The sequence below is a fragment of the Camellia sinensis genome, chromosome 5 (genome assembly GCF_055761805.1).
Source record: "Camellia sinensis isolate YWXY chromosome 5, ASM5576180v1, whole genome shotgun sequence".
In the NCBI taxonomy this organism is placed as follows: domain Eukaryota; kingdom Viridiplantae; phylum Streptophyta; class Magnoliopsida; order Ericales; family Theaceae; genus Camellia; species Camellia sinensis.
Window position 1 is genome coordinate 172,755,486 of NC_138965.1, and position 16,962 is coordinate 172,772,447.

The window sequence follows — 16,962 nt, forward strand, 5'->3', positions numbered from 1 at the left end:
TGGGCTGGACGACTACGGGGACGATGAGCTGCGACATCCCGGCGACAAGCTCTTCTTTGCGACGGCGACAAGTTGCGAACTGCCTCTCCCTCTCTCTCTCTCTCTTTCTCTCCCTCTCCCGGTCTCAGAGCTGCATGAAGAAGACGAAGGAAAAAGGAAAAAAAAAAAAACCCAAAACGACATCATTTTAAACATTAAAGAGATTAGAAAGAAAAAATTTCGAACCTTCAAATATTATTTAAAAACAAATGAATAAAGTCGGTTGATTTTGACGGATGACTCGTGGTCGTGAGCAGCCCTATCACAACCATCCACCTCTATTTTTAAAGTAACTTATAAAAAACATAAATAAACATGTTTATTTTTTATAAATAAAAAATTGTAAATAACAAACGTATACTACGAAATTACAAATGCGTGTCATCAAACTCTCATATCTACTCACACGTGTCGACTCCTTAGCTGTCCCATTCCCCTTCTTTTATCCCCTCCCTCCTCGCCCCTTACTCTCTCACTTTCTCTCTCTCTCTAAAACCTCTCCTCTGTTTTTGGTTCTCTGTTCACCATCTCCAAATTCAAAGGTTCGGTGGTGAATGTGAGGTCTGAGATGGACAGTACGGAGCAATTAGAAGACGAGGACCTTCACCAAGTCGACTCTGTTCTCGATTTGGCCTCGACGAGTTCGACCGTGTCGTCGATCTTCGGCAGCGACGACGTTCCGAGTAGCTCCGGCGACATCTCCGCCGCGAGCAGCAGTTCCGGCGAGATTCCTTCGGCCTTGTTGGCGGTGCCGCCGCGACTGGTGGTGGGACCGCCGGTGCCGGAGGGGGCGGCTGTGGCGGTTTCGGGGAGAGTGAAGTGCGTGGGGAGGAACAACAAGGGAGTGACGTGGGGGTTCACGTCGGTGATAGGGAGGAGGAGAGAGATGGAGGACGCCGTCGCCGTCGTGCCTGGGTTCATGACTCGCACGTGCGATCACGTGGGAGGGTGCACCGCCCCTGGTTCTCGAAGCTCCGGCGAGATCTCGCCCCTCCATTTCTTCGCCGTTTATGATGGCCACGGTGGCTCTCAGGTACTGTGAATTTTTTAATTTTTCAAAAAAAAATTCATATAGTATGTATTTTTTTGATTTTTTTTAATGTTTCTAATATCGTATAAAAATATAAAAAATATAAAGTTTGGTCCGATTATATCCACTCCATGTAACCATGTTATAGAAATTACATAAAGCAAAGGGAAAAAAAAAAAGAAGAGAAGTTGTAAAATAAGAGAGGATGGATGAATTCGATATATATATATTTTAAAACGTGAATTTAATATCTTTTTATACCAACATTAATTCCCTCTAAATAATTATAATGATAGAGAATTAGTGTAATTTTTCAAATATCATCAATATGTATTAAATCCAAACGGGTTGTAAATGTAATTTACACCATTTTATAATGAGTCTAAAAATATATTGACATTTTATTGGGAAAAAATATAATGAGTTTGAAAAAAGTCGTATATTTTTAATTTTTTTTTAGTAAATTGTGTAAAGGAAATATGCTAATAAAATCCAAAAATTCTATTTTTTCACTAAAACATGAAAAATCAACCAAAAAAAAAAATATTAAAAAAAATCGAAACACATTTTTATTTTAACAAGTAAATTGTTTTTAGCACGATTCCTTATTATTCATTAATTAATTATTAAAAAAATTAGGCTTAACTAAGAAAATCTGTATTAATTATTTTATCCTATCCCCCTGTTTGGTTTTTGAATTGGGACTAAATAAGCACATATGGACAAAAAAAAAAAAAACAAAATCACAAAATGACAAAACACTTTTTTTTGATGCAAAATTACTAAATTGACCCATATACAAACAAAAATTCAAAAAAAATTATTTTCAAGTGGAGGATAATTTTGTCATTCCAATGCAAAAAAAGCCAAGCAAAAAAATTAAACAGAGAAAGAAGTCTCAGATTAAAAAATGTTTAAAAAAAAAATTAAAAAGTCAAGTTTGCCAAACGACGCCTATAAATTGGTACTAAATACAAAAGATTTATTAGTAATATTTTATTTTTATGTATAATTTGTTTTTATTTTGGGGAGTGTATGCACATATATTATGTAGAAAAATGTTATACATCTCAAATTTTTTATTAAATAAATAACTTAAACATTTAATCATTTATTAGCATTTTCTTATTGCATATGTATATGATTGCTTAGGACAAGGGATGACACGTAGCGTACTTGTAGTGGTCCATCTACCAACATAATTTATTTCTCTTTTTGTGGACACGTGTCGTTGAAAGTTGTGAAATTTTGGGAGTGCACGGGGAGGATGCTAGCGTCACGGCGTTGCTTCATGATGGTTGTCACAGTCGCATCACCATCGTTCGCGAGCCTTTAAAAAAGGAAAAATTACTCAAAATATTTACAAATTAATTAAAAATTATTAATTTTATTATTATTATTTATAAAATTTTCTATTAATTTGATATATATATTATTGAAAAAATACTATGGTGCAAGTGCGTATATTAGAATTTTCATTTCTTGAAAAACACTAATACGTAGTTTCCCCTCAAACAATTGGGTGAAGTAAGGGGGACCCACGATCACATCCGCAATTTGGTCGGTTTATCATTAGTCAGACCCTTTTTTGAATGGCCCGTTAATATGTATATATAGATTATTCTAAAAATTAATTCAGAGAAACCATCATTAATAACCACCGTATAATCTTTTTTATGGTAAATTATGCTAATCTTACTTGAGATTTAAAAAAATACAATTAATTTTATATTTTTGATATAATTATATAGAATTTTCTTTTAATAAGATTAAATTGACTGAAACAAATGCATATGGTGGATAAATACTGAAATAGATAAAAATAAATAAACATTTTAGTAATAAATAGATGACATCATTTTTTTTCCATTCATATTACTAAAGAATTAGTAATGAACAATAATCTCAAAGGATATAGGACAATTATTTCAAAGGTGTGGAGTTAAATATATTTTCTTCAACCATTACGGGAGGTGAGTGTAATTTACCCACTTTTTTTTTGTCTCATATAAACAATGATAAGTTGATATAGCCTGCGTTTGAGATGGGGTCGACTTTTGAGCTATTTTAGGTCTCGTTTGGCAACAGGCCGGTTTAGTCAAAAAGTCAAAAAATTATTAAAAAAGTCAAAAAGGCAACAACTCATACCAAAAGTCAAAGATTTTTTTTTCTTTTTGCTTTTTGCACATCTTTTCGTATAAAGTCAAAAAGTCATCCCAAACATATTAGTTTTTTTTAGCTTATATTTTAGTCAAATAGCCAAAAAATTACTAAATTAGCCTGTTCCCAAACGAGGCCTTAGTTTGGAGTTAAAAAATCTCTTTTGGGATAGGTTTTTTGGCTTTTTTAACTTTTGTAAAAAAAAAAAATGATTATAGTTTGAATGTGAAATTTTATCTTATTTTGCTAAAATAGCCAATTTTGCCTTATATGGCTATTTTAGTCCAAATAAGCATGCCAAATATATAATAAATAGAAAATCAACAAAAATACAAAATACAATAGATTCATCATCAATACCCTGTATCCACTTAAAAAAATATCACATTCATCACAAAAAAGCTCTATATGTTTCTTTAAATCAAATCATGTCATTATGAGTCAAAAAAGAAGGAAGTTTTCAGAAATTTCAAACATTTTCTTTGTAAAAAAGATTATCAGGACATATTAATTATCAGGACAGGAAAATTGAAAATATTTTTAAAATTATTGGCAAAAATATAACACATTCCAATATCCCTCCTAAGCTGCTGTAGATTCTTCACTGCTTATATATAATTATAATAAGATGAGTCATAGTGAAGTTGTCAATAAAACAAAGAAAATATTACCTTAAAAAAGGTTAAAATTTTAATATATTTTTCAAAATAGTTATGTACTCTAAAAACTAGTTTGATAATTTTGACTTGTAAAATTGGTATGCGTGGAGTTATAGTATTTGGGTAGATGGGAGAGTTTAGGTGAGGTGGAGTTCTCATTTGAGTGTCAAGTGAGCTGCGTGGCACGAGAATAAGGAGATTCTTCTTTCCTTTTCTCTTTTTTGTTTTTTTTTTTTTGGTGTAGTTGGGAAACAGTGATATTGGTGGGGACCACAGTTTGTTTGATTTTTTTCTGGGTGCGCCACGTCAGGTAGTCCTATACAGGGACAATGGTTTTGCTGGAGTCTATTGAAACTTTGTCCTCTAGACTATGATTATGCCGCCTCATACTCTCAGGTCACTGAGAGAGAGAGAGTAGAATCTTCATAATGTCACTGTTTGCCCACCTGGTGGTTTAACCAAATGGGCAAGTGCCCTTTATCTTGTGTTGTTTGGTTTGGGGCCCTATCCCTTTATTACTATAATTTAGCCAAAATACACTTTAACCCCTCTGCGTTACTTCTTGTCTTTTAAAAATGGGCAAATTACACTTTACCCCTTAAAGTATTGCACAATATTACCTTGCCCCCTCAACGAAAAAATGTTATACTTTGCTAACTTGAACTATTAATTTATATCAATATGAACCATCTTTGTTAAGGATTGGTTACATAAATGGATGGAAAACTCACATGTGCTCAAATATTGTGAAATGCCTAAAATAACATTATTTAAAAAAAAAAAATTCCCCTATTTTCTCCAATACAAATCAGCAGCCATGGCTGCTCTCATCGGTAGAAAAATTGAGGGAAGAAGAGAGAGAGAGGGGATGAGAAGAATAAGATCATTTTAAGCGTTTAACTATATTTGAAATGTCATGGGAAACACACATGTTAATTTTACATCTATTTATGTAAACAAATTTTAATGGAAGGTTCATATTGATACAAATGAATAGTTCAAGGTGGTAGTGTAGGGGGTAAAGTGTAATTTACCCCTTAAATTTAGCCTAAATATCTCCTACATGGTTTTGGACAAAATTGTGTAGTTAACTCAGGGAGCTTCTATTTACACACCATAAAAATTCTCAATTCACATAAATTTTTTGGTTCAAATATCAACTATCGAATACAAATTCATTGTTTGTATATCAAGTATCGAACAAAAAAGTTGATATTGGAACAATTCATTTTTGTTCGGTAGTTGATATAATTGATTTTTATTGGGTAATTAAAATCTGAACGAAGAACTGAGAAAGATGGTGGTGTGTAAATAGAAGCTCCCAATTAACTCAGTTAATGGAAAATGGAAAATGGAAAATGCAAAATGACTTATGTACCCTCTTCATTGTAATAGTATAAAATACAACTGCCACTTCTGTAAAATACAGCCACAACCACTGGAAATGAGTAGGTTGCAGCAAAATATATAATTATTTCCATGTTCACATAACTTAATTCAGAGTACCCAAATCAAAAATTTTAGAAACAACCACAAAAAAATCATCATTGTTCATATACATTAAAATTTGACTTTGATGAAAAGATTTTCTTCCCCAACCTTGAAACAGATGCATATAACACAATTTCTGTCTATTTGGACAGAAAATATAATGGTAGCACTTTAATTCAAAATCATGTGAGGGGTATTTGACTATTTTTAAAAGACTAGGGAGTAAAGTGTTACTGGGCCAGGCTGCATGTGAGGTGATAGAGCGATGGGAGGTGAGAAATAGACCTGGTGAGGCGAAACTTGGCCTGCGAGGCCAGCCATGACCTAGTTTGATACCATGTAATAATTTTTTGGAAGCATCTGATTCGAAACTAATTGGCATTAAGTAAAAAGCCTCTACACTATATAGACTAAACTTGGGTGACTTAGGAAAGCGATATGGGACAAGTCTCCAGCATAGGTAATGCAAAAGCATGATGTTAACAAGATCAAAATCTGTCATTCTACATGATTATGAAAACTAACCTAGCCTCGTCTCTGTTATTAAGCTTCGGAGCACAAATAATAGAGAAGAGTGTTCAAGCTTCTTAAGTTAGCACATTAAGGTGTACTAAACTTAGGTAGCCAAATCACATATTTTCAAATTTCCTTAATAATATCTTTGTGTATGGATCATAAAATATGGATATTAAAATTTAATTTATGGTAGAGAGCATCGTTTTAAATCGTGATGTCAACCAACATAATGGTCGCGGTCATAGTCTAATGATATTGGGAGTTTCGATCAATGTGTAACGAGAATAAAAAATCGAACTCGTGAATGTTTTTCACATTCTAGAAAATGCCAAAAACTCATTGGTAATCATGTTCTAAGTCTATTTATTTCAATTTAAATGTTTGTAATGGGTTTGGACCTATATAGTGGCATCTAAAAACATATTTTATAAATGTTATTGGGTTTTATGTTGATTTCAAGGCTTAAAATAGTTGAGAATTTGGTAAACGAATTTTACTATCTAGAATAATTAGAATTGCCACTAATAAATCAACATTTGTTGGTTAAATAATAATACAAATAACACAACAATAGCAGTGGCTAATACATGCTCTCTAATATAGTAACATGCTAATATCTATTCGTTGTTAATTTTCACAAGTGACTACCAAATCATCTTGCAAGTTAAAGGTATTCAAGAAAACCCATGGTATATGATTATCACTAAATCATCACAGGAAAATGAAACAGTGCTTGAAATCATCAAATTTTATTGATTTGAAGCAACCAACATCAACACCAAAAAAAGCCACGGCCTTAGATGCAAGATAAAGATCTTGGATGTATTACTGGAGGACAGGACATATTAAATGGAAATGAGGAAGTGGCTGATGACAAGATTACATGCCAGCGCGGTTTCTATCCAGTTTTGTGTTGGTATGGGCTGCAAGTAACAAAGACATTTATCAATTCTCGCATTCTTATCTCTTAAGTATAAGATCAGTGAATGGCGTTGTAGTGACACTTGGTCTGGGCATGTCTATCAAAATATTGAGACAGATCGGTCGCCTGAATACTAATCAAATACATACAAAATCTCAAGCCCAAATGAGTAGATCTAAGTATTTCAAACAGGTGGAGAGCAGAAACAGAGAGAAGAGAGAAGAGAGAGAAAAATGAACATATTGTGTTTGGGTTTATTATATTGCCAACATAGATGGTAAGGGTTGTATCAGATAAAATAAGAGTTGTAACGATCAATATGGTCCGTTACGGTGCCACAAAGGGAAAACAACGGTTGCAATGGTTACCGCCGGTTGTATTGGGACTTCAAAAACCTGTTACGTATATGGATGGTATATTACACAATGGGCATTATTTAAAACTCTGGTGTAGAGTGCAAAACTCATTTTTCTAGAACCATAATATATGCACCTTAAGGGGTAGACAAGATGATCAGTCATTGACCTCATGAAGCTTAAGTCTCAAGTTCGAGGCTTTCATTGCTGGTCCACTTGTAGAGTGCACATGGAACAAGCGGATTGTTTGCGCCTTCTGATTAGTTGGAGTTCTAGAGTTCCTTTTTAACCGGGGGAACATAAGATATGCTTCAAAATCAATTAGTTTTGGAATAAGCATGCCTTGTGACTTGTTGGATTTTTAAAGAGGCCTAGATGCCTTTTTTTTCTTCTTTTTTCTTTTCAACTTCAGAAAAACCCCGAAAACTTAGGATATGCTTCAAAATCAAATAGGTTTGGAATAAGCATGGCCAAGAATCTATGAGTTTTTACTTTGCCTAAAATAAGGGAAAAATTCCCAATAGGTCCTATTTTTCCCATGAAAAGTCACCATTGTATAATGAATAGATTGATTGTCTATGTGAAGCTGGATATTGAGAGGGGATTGTATGAGAGCTAAAGTAAAACAACTGTAAAAAGATAGATGTACTAAGGAAATGATTGTGTAACAGTAGATAATCAGTCTTGCTTTATGGTATAAAAAATGGGGTTGTTAAGGAAAAGTCCTATACATAAAACTTGTTTCATGATAAGTTCCAAAGATATTTTACAAATCCAAAAAAGTAGTTATGCAGAAGACCAAAAATGGCAGCGGAATCTATATTTTAGAAGAAAATCACTACAGTTAGAATACTTACCCATTTGGATCGAAATCTATATTTTAGGAGAAAATCATGATAGTTAGAGTACTTACCATTTAGATTTGTTCTCTCTGCATTTGTATACATATAGATCTAATAGTGTGAATTTATGCTAAGTGTGAAATTTAGAAATATGAATATTCACACTTTCAATGAATAAAGTGTGAATATTCATATTTAAAACTGTGATATAGAAGTTGTAAGTGTAAAACTCCACACTTTTGGTAAATAAACTTGCTCAAGCACTATGATGTACAGTGAGCATAACGAACATAATGATATACATACCATGCAAATTTCCACTAAAAAGAAACGTATCATTTATGCCTACAAATTTTCACAAAAAAGGAAAAGTTTATGATACACATGCCATGCAAATTTTCTACAATAAACATAATGATATTCAATCATTTAAATGATGAGTAAAATAGCTATAAAAATAGTTAATATTTAAAAGTGAGGAGAATATTGAGATGGTCAAGTTGAAAAGGGTGATAATAGACTAGGAAATATAGGATTTGTTGGAAGTTAAGTAGTGTTAAATAGATATCAAAAGTACGGAAAACTAAGGCAGTATTGACCTTGCTAATCACACTAACCCAAGATCAGTGATTGTACCAATCATTTGTAATTTGGTTCACATATTAACTTGTTAGGTGCTTCAAAGGCAAGATGAACACTGCAAATTATGTTGATGAGGGCAAAGGCTATATTGGAAGGAATATTAGCTAGAAATTGAATAGCGTGGTGAAGATTTATATTGCCAATCTTTAAGTAATTGGTCTAGATTTGGTCGGTTGACACAATTTCTATTACATAAATTCTTGGTGAATTTGTTGAGATTATTTGGTTGGAATGATCAGGTTTTGTTTTTTCCAGTTTCAAGGATCCAAGAGAGTTTTTTTCTTGCTTAAATAATGCTATGATTACCATATTTTATAACTGTATTTTGTTTATCATCTCGTGTCACTATTGTATTGGTTTAATGTGCCTTTCCAATTATAATTGTCACCAATGCAGTGGGGACACATGAGCTGGTAAACACATTATGGTAAAAAAATGTAGTCATCATAACATAATATTCGTTTTTCTTGTAGTATCATTGTCGTAAGTAAAGTTAAAGAAATTATCGAAGAGTATAAGGATTTCATTGAAATTGTACATTTGGTTGGAAAAAAAGTTGGCAGATAGTCTCACTTAAATTCCTTAGACGATAATTTGCCAGAAACGAATTTACTTTAGGAACATGGTTTTAATCATGGTATAGACCACCATAATAGTCTCAGTAACGGTGTAACAGTTTTTGGAATATTGGTTAATGCTTGATGGGAATCTGTTACTGGAACTGCTATGTATTCTATCACAAGTAAACCTTTGAAACTCATTGGTGCATATGTTTTAACCTCAATTTTGTCTTTGATGGGGGTTCAGAAAGAAATTAGATGACTATAAATTCAAGAATATAGTATGAATTTTAGTATAATTGGGAAATGGGTTTAATAGGATTTTGTTTCGTTATTTGTAGTTTCCTATTCACTGGTTTCTAATCGTTGGGTTTCCTATTTAGATAATGCTTATGCTTGTATATATGATTTTATGTAATACTTTCAGAGGCTGGACTTCTTGATTTCATTATTGTGTTTGAGATTGGGAGTTGTTTTGGGATTGCGATGCCGAATTAATTTTTTTCCAATTCTTGATCTTGGGTGCTACATTAGTCTGTCTCCTTCTAATTTTTAGTGGTTTTTAATCAAGCTTGTGATAGACATCTAAATATATGTTTTGCTAATGTTTTGGACTTCACGATAGTGTAAAGCAATGAAAACTCTGTTTGTTGAATAAGCAATACTTCAGAATATTTTTTATAATGCTTTATGACATTATGCTTTTGAATTTATTTTTAACCTTCAACATCTTCTGTTAATATTTTTATTTTCTCCTTTACATTTAATTGCGCAATTTGCCTTGATTTTGCATGCGTTTTATGTTTTGAGAAGGGAAAACTTACTGCAACATATTGTGATGAGATGATAGTTTGATGGTTCAATTAACTTTGCTGATGATTAATAGGTAGCTAAATTTTGTGCGGGGCGTATGCATGAAGTGGTAGCGGAGGAGTGGGATAGAGAAACAGTCGACGGATTTGAATGGCGCCAGAAATGGGAAGCAGCTTTCTCTAGTAGTTTTGAGAGAGCTGACAATGAGGTTGTGACAGAGGCAGAAGCACCAGAAATGGTTGGATCAACTGCTGTTGTTGTGGTTCTATCTGGTTGCCAAATCATTACATCCAATTGTGGTGACTCGAGGGCAGTTCTTTATCGAGGAGCTGAAACAATCCCCTTGACTGTTGATCAGAAGGTCAGTTAAGAAATTCTCGAAGTTTTGTTTGTGCTTGGCAAAATTTTTAAAGGCGAATGCGTACCTCGAGGCATTTTACCCCCTCATGAGGTGAGGCGTAAGCCTCAGGGCGTTAAGGCGTAGGCATTTCAAATTTCAAATTTAAATATTTCGTGAATAAATTAAATATTTTAAAATAGTAAAAAAATAAAAACAAAATTAAATATAAAAGTGTAAATACTTTTCACTTTAATGCGTTGAACATTTTATTACATAGAAGGATGTTTTCCTTCACTGAAAGTAAAATTGATATTCTTAACTTCAGGGATTGAGCTTCTCACTTGACCATTAATTGTGTTTTTTCTTGATTGATCATTTACTTAATTTTTCATGTAGAATATAGTTGCAAAAAAGGGTTCGTTTTATTTTTTTATGTTTAAACAATCCAATAGACTAAGTTTAACAAAAGCCCAAGGCAACCTCTGCATGTGCATACTCACATACTAATGCGCAAAAAGCATACAAAGTGCACCTAAGGCGCATGTCTCAAACTATGATGCGCAAGCCTTTGGGGAGTAATGCCTAAAAATCAAAGCCTTGATGCGTTTTACCTTAGCCTCAAGGCGAGCCTCAAGAATGCCTTTTAAAACTCTGGTGCTTGGTATAGATGGTACCATTCCATTATAATACTTTTCCTTTTGATTTGTTTCTTCCCTTTCAATTTCATACATTATTTTGTAGGTTACATGAAAATTAAGTCCTTGCTTTTACTGGTTGAAATATTTTTTGTGTTTTTATGAGTTTATATGTATAGCAAATGGGGTTCAGAGAGGTAGAGAAAAAATTTAGTCCGTCTAAACAACTTTTTTCCTTAAACTTATTTTTGGTCGACACAAATTCATAGGTCATTTATTTCATTGGCCTGGTTTAAAAACAATTGTTGTTGCTTTTTACAGCCTGATAGAGAAGATGAACTCATGAGAATTGAAGGCGAGGGAGGGAAAGTTATTAATTGGAATGGTGCCAGGGTGTTTGGTGTTCTTTCCATGTCCAGAGCGATAGGTATATACATTTTCTCTTCTTTACAGATTTGCTGTTTGTCAATTTCAAAGCTTGCATGTTAGAATTTATCTCCACCTACCACCTCCACTATCACACACTCCACCTACCACCTCCACTACCACCTTCACTCCCACTCCACCTACACCTACCACTACCACCTTCACCTACTCCCAAAACTTCTCCTATATAATACATCCTTGTAATATACAAAATGTACAACAATCAATAACAATCAATATTACATAAATTCAACGTGGTATCAGAGCAAGGTTAAGCACTTACTATTTTTCGCTTCACCGGCGGGCGGCAACCTCGCCTTGGTCGCCCGCCGGACCTCAATCTATTTCGCCGGACCTCTACACATACCGCTGCCACATTTACCAGTGAGTAGCCCGCAGCTTTCTTTCCCTCTCCTCATGGACCGCCTCTCTCTCTCTCTCTCTCTAAAACTTGTTCACACCGAGAGGAAAGAAGAACCAGGCGAGGGTTTCTCTCTGCTGAATCAAGGGCTTGTTCCTCTAAATTTAGAGGTTGTTATTGCATTGTCCGAACACGCCATGGCAGAGAATCTCCAGCCGGAGCAGCCGCCAGATCTCGCCGCTCCGGACGGTCGCCGGAGTGAGTTGACTCGGACCAACTTGGAGTCTTCCTCTGTAACCGTCGATCATTCCAAGGATTTCATTCACCGGAATACAAATGTGGCACCGTGCACGGCATGGACGGATGAGAAGCACAATTCATATCTTGATGCTTTGGAAGCATCATTCATTAAGCAGTTACACCAATCCCTGGGTTTGCCATTCTGGCGTTCAGAACAGATCACAATTGATTCTAATCCATCCCAACAACTGCCTGTCAATGCTGGTTATTCTTCTGACCAGTTCACATTTCTACGTGATGGCCCTTGGAAGAAGATCAAATTTGAGAGGAACCAGCCTTTACTACATGGCAGACCTATGCACATGGGCATTTTATCTCTCTCTCTCAGCCACTTTCTTTTATTTTTAATATATGCTTATTATACTATATTAACTACAGCACCCACAGACTCCACCCACCAAAGCCATCATGCTGTTCAATGCGCCATATTATTCTTCTTCTTATTATTATTATTTTTTTATTAAAAAAAAAAAAAAACAAAAAAAAAAAAAAACAAAAAACACACCGACGGGAATTGCCTCTTCCCCATTACTACATTTTTCTTATTATTATTCTTTCCAAACAACAAAAAAAAAAAAAAACAAACAATTTACAAATTTGCCCAACACTCATATTTTTTTCATATCAGGGGCTCACCCCGATCATCATTTTACATCCAAAAAAAAAAAAAAAAAAAAAAAACAAACAAACAAACAACAACCACAACAAACAAAACAATTTGTTTTCTTTTCTGCAGCCGGCCACCAACCGACCTCACTTCTTCGCCTATTCCGCCGGCCTTTTCTTCTTGCCTCCGTCCTGGGCGGCCCTTGCCGGTGTTGCCTCCGTGTTTCCCACTCCACTGGGCATGATCACTCCCCCATACTCCTCCACTGCAGCATATGGAGGACCTCCAAATCAGAACATCACGGTGGCCTTCCGCTTCAGCTCCTTGTTTTCTGCCCTTAGCACGCTTATCTCTGCTCGCGCATCCTTATACATGCGTTGGAGCAGAGCCAGCTGGGAGTTTAAATGCTGCATCTCATTTGTCCTACTCTGCAGCCGGTTCGACAAGTTTGTGACCGCCGTCATGCTTTCCACACATGCCTTCAGAGTATACTGATTGGCCTCCACATCCGACTGCACTGCCATTCTTTGCTCCACCGACCGCATCGGAAAGTTCAACGGAGCAAACTCCGGGGCGCTTGGTTGAGTTTCCAGTGCCACCGCACCAGTTCTCTCTCTCGTTGACTCGTTGAGGTCGGGAAAGAGGGTGAGCAGTCCACGGGAAGACGATGAAGCCATTTTCTGGGCAACAGTGTTACAGAATATCTCTCGCAACAGAGTGTTACAGACTCTCTCTCTCAGCACAACGAAGAGTTTTTCAGACTCTCTCTCTCAGCACAACGAAGTTTTTTTTTTTTTTTCTTTCAGAGGTTTTTCGCAGCTTTTCTCTGCCTCAGTCTCAGCCTCCGTCTTATAGCCGAGGCAGCCACGCGCATCGCGTGCCTCTTGCCACCAGCCGACAAACGGGCACGCAAGCCAAGACGCCCACGTGCCTCGCTATCATGTTCGGCACACCTTTTGATGAATTGGGCACGCCTTTTGATGGCACGCCTTTTGACAACATTGGGCACACCTTTTGAGGGTGCAACCTTTTACAACGGTCCGACAAGACTCTGTAAACTGTCCCGACATTGATTCCGGTTAGCTCCTTTAAGGGTCCGACAAGACTCTGTAAACTGTCCCGACATTGATTCCGGTTAGCTCCTTTATGGGTCCGACAAGACTCTGTAAACTGTCCCGACATTAATTCCGGTTAGCTCCTTTTAAGGGTCCGACAAGACTCTGTAAACTGTCCCGACATTGATTCCGGTTAGCTCCTTCATGGGTCCGACAAGACTCTGTAAACTGTCCCAACATTGATTCCGGTTAGCTCCTTTATGGGTCCGACAAGACTCTGTAAACTGTCCCGACATTGATTCCGGTTAGTTTCTACAAGGGTCCAGCAAGACTCCGTAAACTGTCACAACAACTGTCCCAACATTGTCTGCTACAACGGTCCGACATGACCCCATAAACTGTCCTCTACATGGTTATGACACCCCCATACAGTGTCCTCTACAACGTTATGACACCACCATCCAATGTCTTCACCAATGGTCTGACACGACCATACAGTGTCTCTTATCCTCTTTTATTTTTATGTATTTTCTTGTTTTGTAACTCTCTCCAAACTCAAGTTGGTTAGTTTCTATCCTCCTTGAGTTTGCGGGGGGCTGTTAGAATTTATCTCCACCTACCACCTCCACTATCACACACTCCACCTACCACCTCCACTACCACCTTCACTCCCACTCCACCTACACCTACCACTACCACCTTCACCTACTCCCAAAACTTCTCCTATATAATACATCCTTGTAATATACAAAATGTACAACAATCAATAACAATCAATATTACATAAATTTCAACGTTGCAAATAACCACTATTTTATTATCAAAGCATCTAATGATACATATGCCCTTTTCAAACCATTATGCAAATGTCAGCTTGCTGTTTCCCTTTGCTACAATTTTTGTAACATTTTGCTCTAAACCACACAGAACTGAAAAAGATTGTTTTGTGTTGAATACTTTCCATTTGTCTGTGATAGACATTGACCAATGAGTCAATGACTTACAATTGTAAATACATAGGAATGAATATATTGTTTTATTGTAACTTTCCAATACAATTGTTATGTTACAACAGTAGCAATGTAGAAACATTTGGTACATAAAACTGACAAAATGGAGTGTGTAGGCTATGGAAATCTTAGCCTTCGTTTGACATAAGCTAAAATGGGGTTTTTTGGCTAAAATAGCCACAACAAGACAAAATAGGCTTCTTAGACCAATAAGACAAAATGTCACATTCAAACCATAATCATTTCATTTTTTCTCTCACAAAAGTCAAAAGAGCCAAAAAGATCTATCCCGAACGAGACTTTTTAACCTCAAGTTAAAATAGCCAAAAAGTCAAAAAACCAACCCACATCCTAACTGAACCCTTATTCTCTCTCTCTCTCTCTCTCTCTCTCTCTCGGCTTGAGTCCTTTATTTATGTCTTGCTGTATTTGATACGAAAGGAGCCCATCATGAGTTTTAGTGGGCCATTAGTCACCTCAAAAGCCAACTTTTTGGCTAAAAAAGGAAAACCATTGTTTGTCATAAGCTAAAAAAGCCAAATGTCACATCCATTTTTTTACTAAAAAAAAGACAAACCTTTTTAACAGCTTCCCAAACACATTAGCTTTTTAGCATCTAAAAAGCCCAAACAGTCAATCCCAAATCAATAAAATGCAGAGGAATATATTCCAAAAACACCCTGTTTCGAAAAAATGGTGATAACATCTCTATTTGTTATGTTTTATTACGACCATTCTTTTGAAATTAGTACTATGCTTAGTAAGCATATCTTTTTCAGGTGATAGGTACTTGAGGCCATGGATAATTCCAGTTCCTGAAATAACTTTCACGACAAGGAGTGACGAGGATGAGTGTCTGATCTTGGCAAGCGATGGTCTTTGGGATGTCATGTCAAATGATGAGGTCGGAGAGGTGGCTCGCCGCCTCTTAAGGAGACGGCGCAGATCCATGACGGATGATGAGGTTCCTGTGGCACAAGCCATTGCTGATAGTCTCAAAGAAATAGCTTTCGGAAGAAACAGTTCAGACAACATTTCTATCATTGTTGTTGATATAAAATCGAAGAGAAAACGTCAGCAAAGGCAATAGAAAAGCGAGTAAATTCTTTTACTTGTCTCTTTTCTTTCCCCAAAAATCCAACTCTCTTTCCTGAAGCCCCGAGACGAGAAAGGCTCGAAGGAGTACAGATGATCATGCCTCGATTACAACCAGAAACTGGTTTTGTTACTGGAGTTATTACGCTAGACCATTTCCTAATTTTAACTGGTTTGGTCAACAAAAAATTAAATATGAAATCATAAAAGTAAAAAAAAATTGTTCAATTGAAGTTCGAAGGAAAGTTTAGTTTTTCTCTTATCACTACTCAAATCCCATCAGAGGGAATTTTAAGAAATGAGGGAAAATTACAAATTATATATTTTTTTAAAGCATTTGCAATTATTTTAATCATATTGTTTTATTTTTATTTCTATGCCTCGAGAAAAATTTAACTAATGAATGTGGATGTATTTCCAGAAAAAAAGGTTGATTTTCTCGGAAAGTTTAGTTTTTCTATGTCACATCCCAAAGAACTGAAGGACAGAAGGCTCTTCTATTAGCAGTAAAGCTTCAAATACTCCTGCAGCTTTAGTCTTGATCACTGAGGAATATCTTATAGTTGCATATATATGTTTGCTCTTGTGCATACATTTGTATTGGTTTGTTGATTCATTAGTTGATTGCTGAAAACCTTGTGTAAAGAATTGCTCATGCAAGAATGCAGTTTGGTGGCCATTCATGGTTTGTGAGGCCCCAATCTGGATGAATTCAAATCAAACAGTATGCTCAGTGTGTTTTCACTATATATAGAGCCGAGTTTCACGGAAGAATGTAAAAACATGTACAGCAACAATCTATGATCAAATTTGAATCCATGACTTGTCTCTTGTTATAGTACTTGTTTTTTCTGATATCTAATGCTGCAATACATTTCCTGTTCAGTCAATTATTGTTTGTGTTTGGAAATTCGATTGGATCTGACCGATCCATAATCCACGGAGAATCCATATGAGTTATCTGATGAGACCATGCATTTGAACCCTGATATGGGATATACATGTTGTAGATAAAGTTGTTTAGGATGACATCCCTCATCCCATATATGTAGGATTCTATCTTTATGTACCTGATACATAGATACATCATTCAAGTGTGCGCG

The 16,962-nt window shown here is 35.7% G+C and overlaps 1 protein-coding gene across 3 annotated transcripts; it reads left to right on the forward strand.

Annotated features, from left to right (window-relative positions):
• Positions 1-367: 367 nt before the first annotated feature.
• Positions 368-16,697, forward strand: LOC114279953 (putative protein phosphatase 2C 6). 3 transcript variants are annotated; one of them, XM_028222260.2, is made up of 5 exons: positions 397-1,072; positions 10,104-10,391; positions 11,327-11,432; positions 15,544-15,862; positions 16,281-16,697. In XM_028222260.2, exons 1-4 carry the CDS (start codon positions 608-610, stop codon positions 15,852-15,854), a joined length of 1,170 nt encoding a protein of 389 aa, XP_028078061.2. In that variant the 5' UTR covers positions 397-607; the 3' UTR covers positions 15,855-15,862; positions 16,281-16,697. The 3 variants fall into 3 exon arrangements, with proteins under 3 accessions (XP_028078052.2, XP_028078061.2, XP_028078070.2); XM_028222251.2 differs by having other exon boundaries at positions 368-1,072; positions 15,544-16,697; XM_028222269.2 differs by lacking the exon at positions 15,544-15,862.
• The last annotated feature ends 265 nt before the right edge of the window (positions 16,698-16,962 follow it).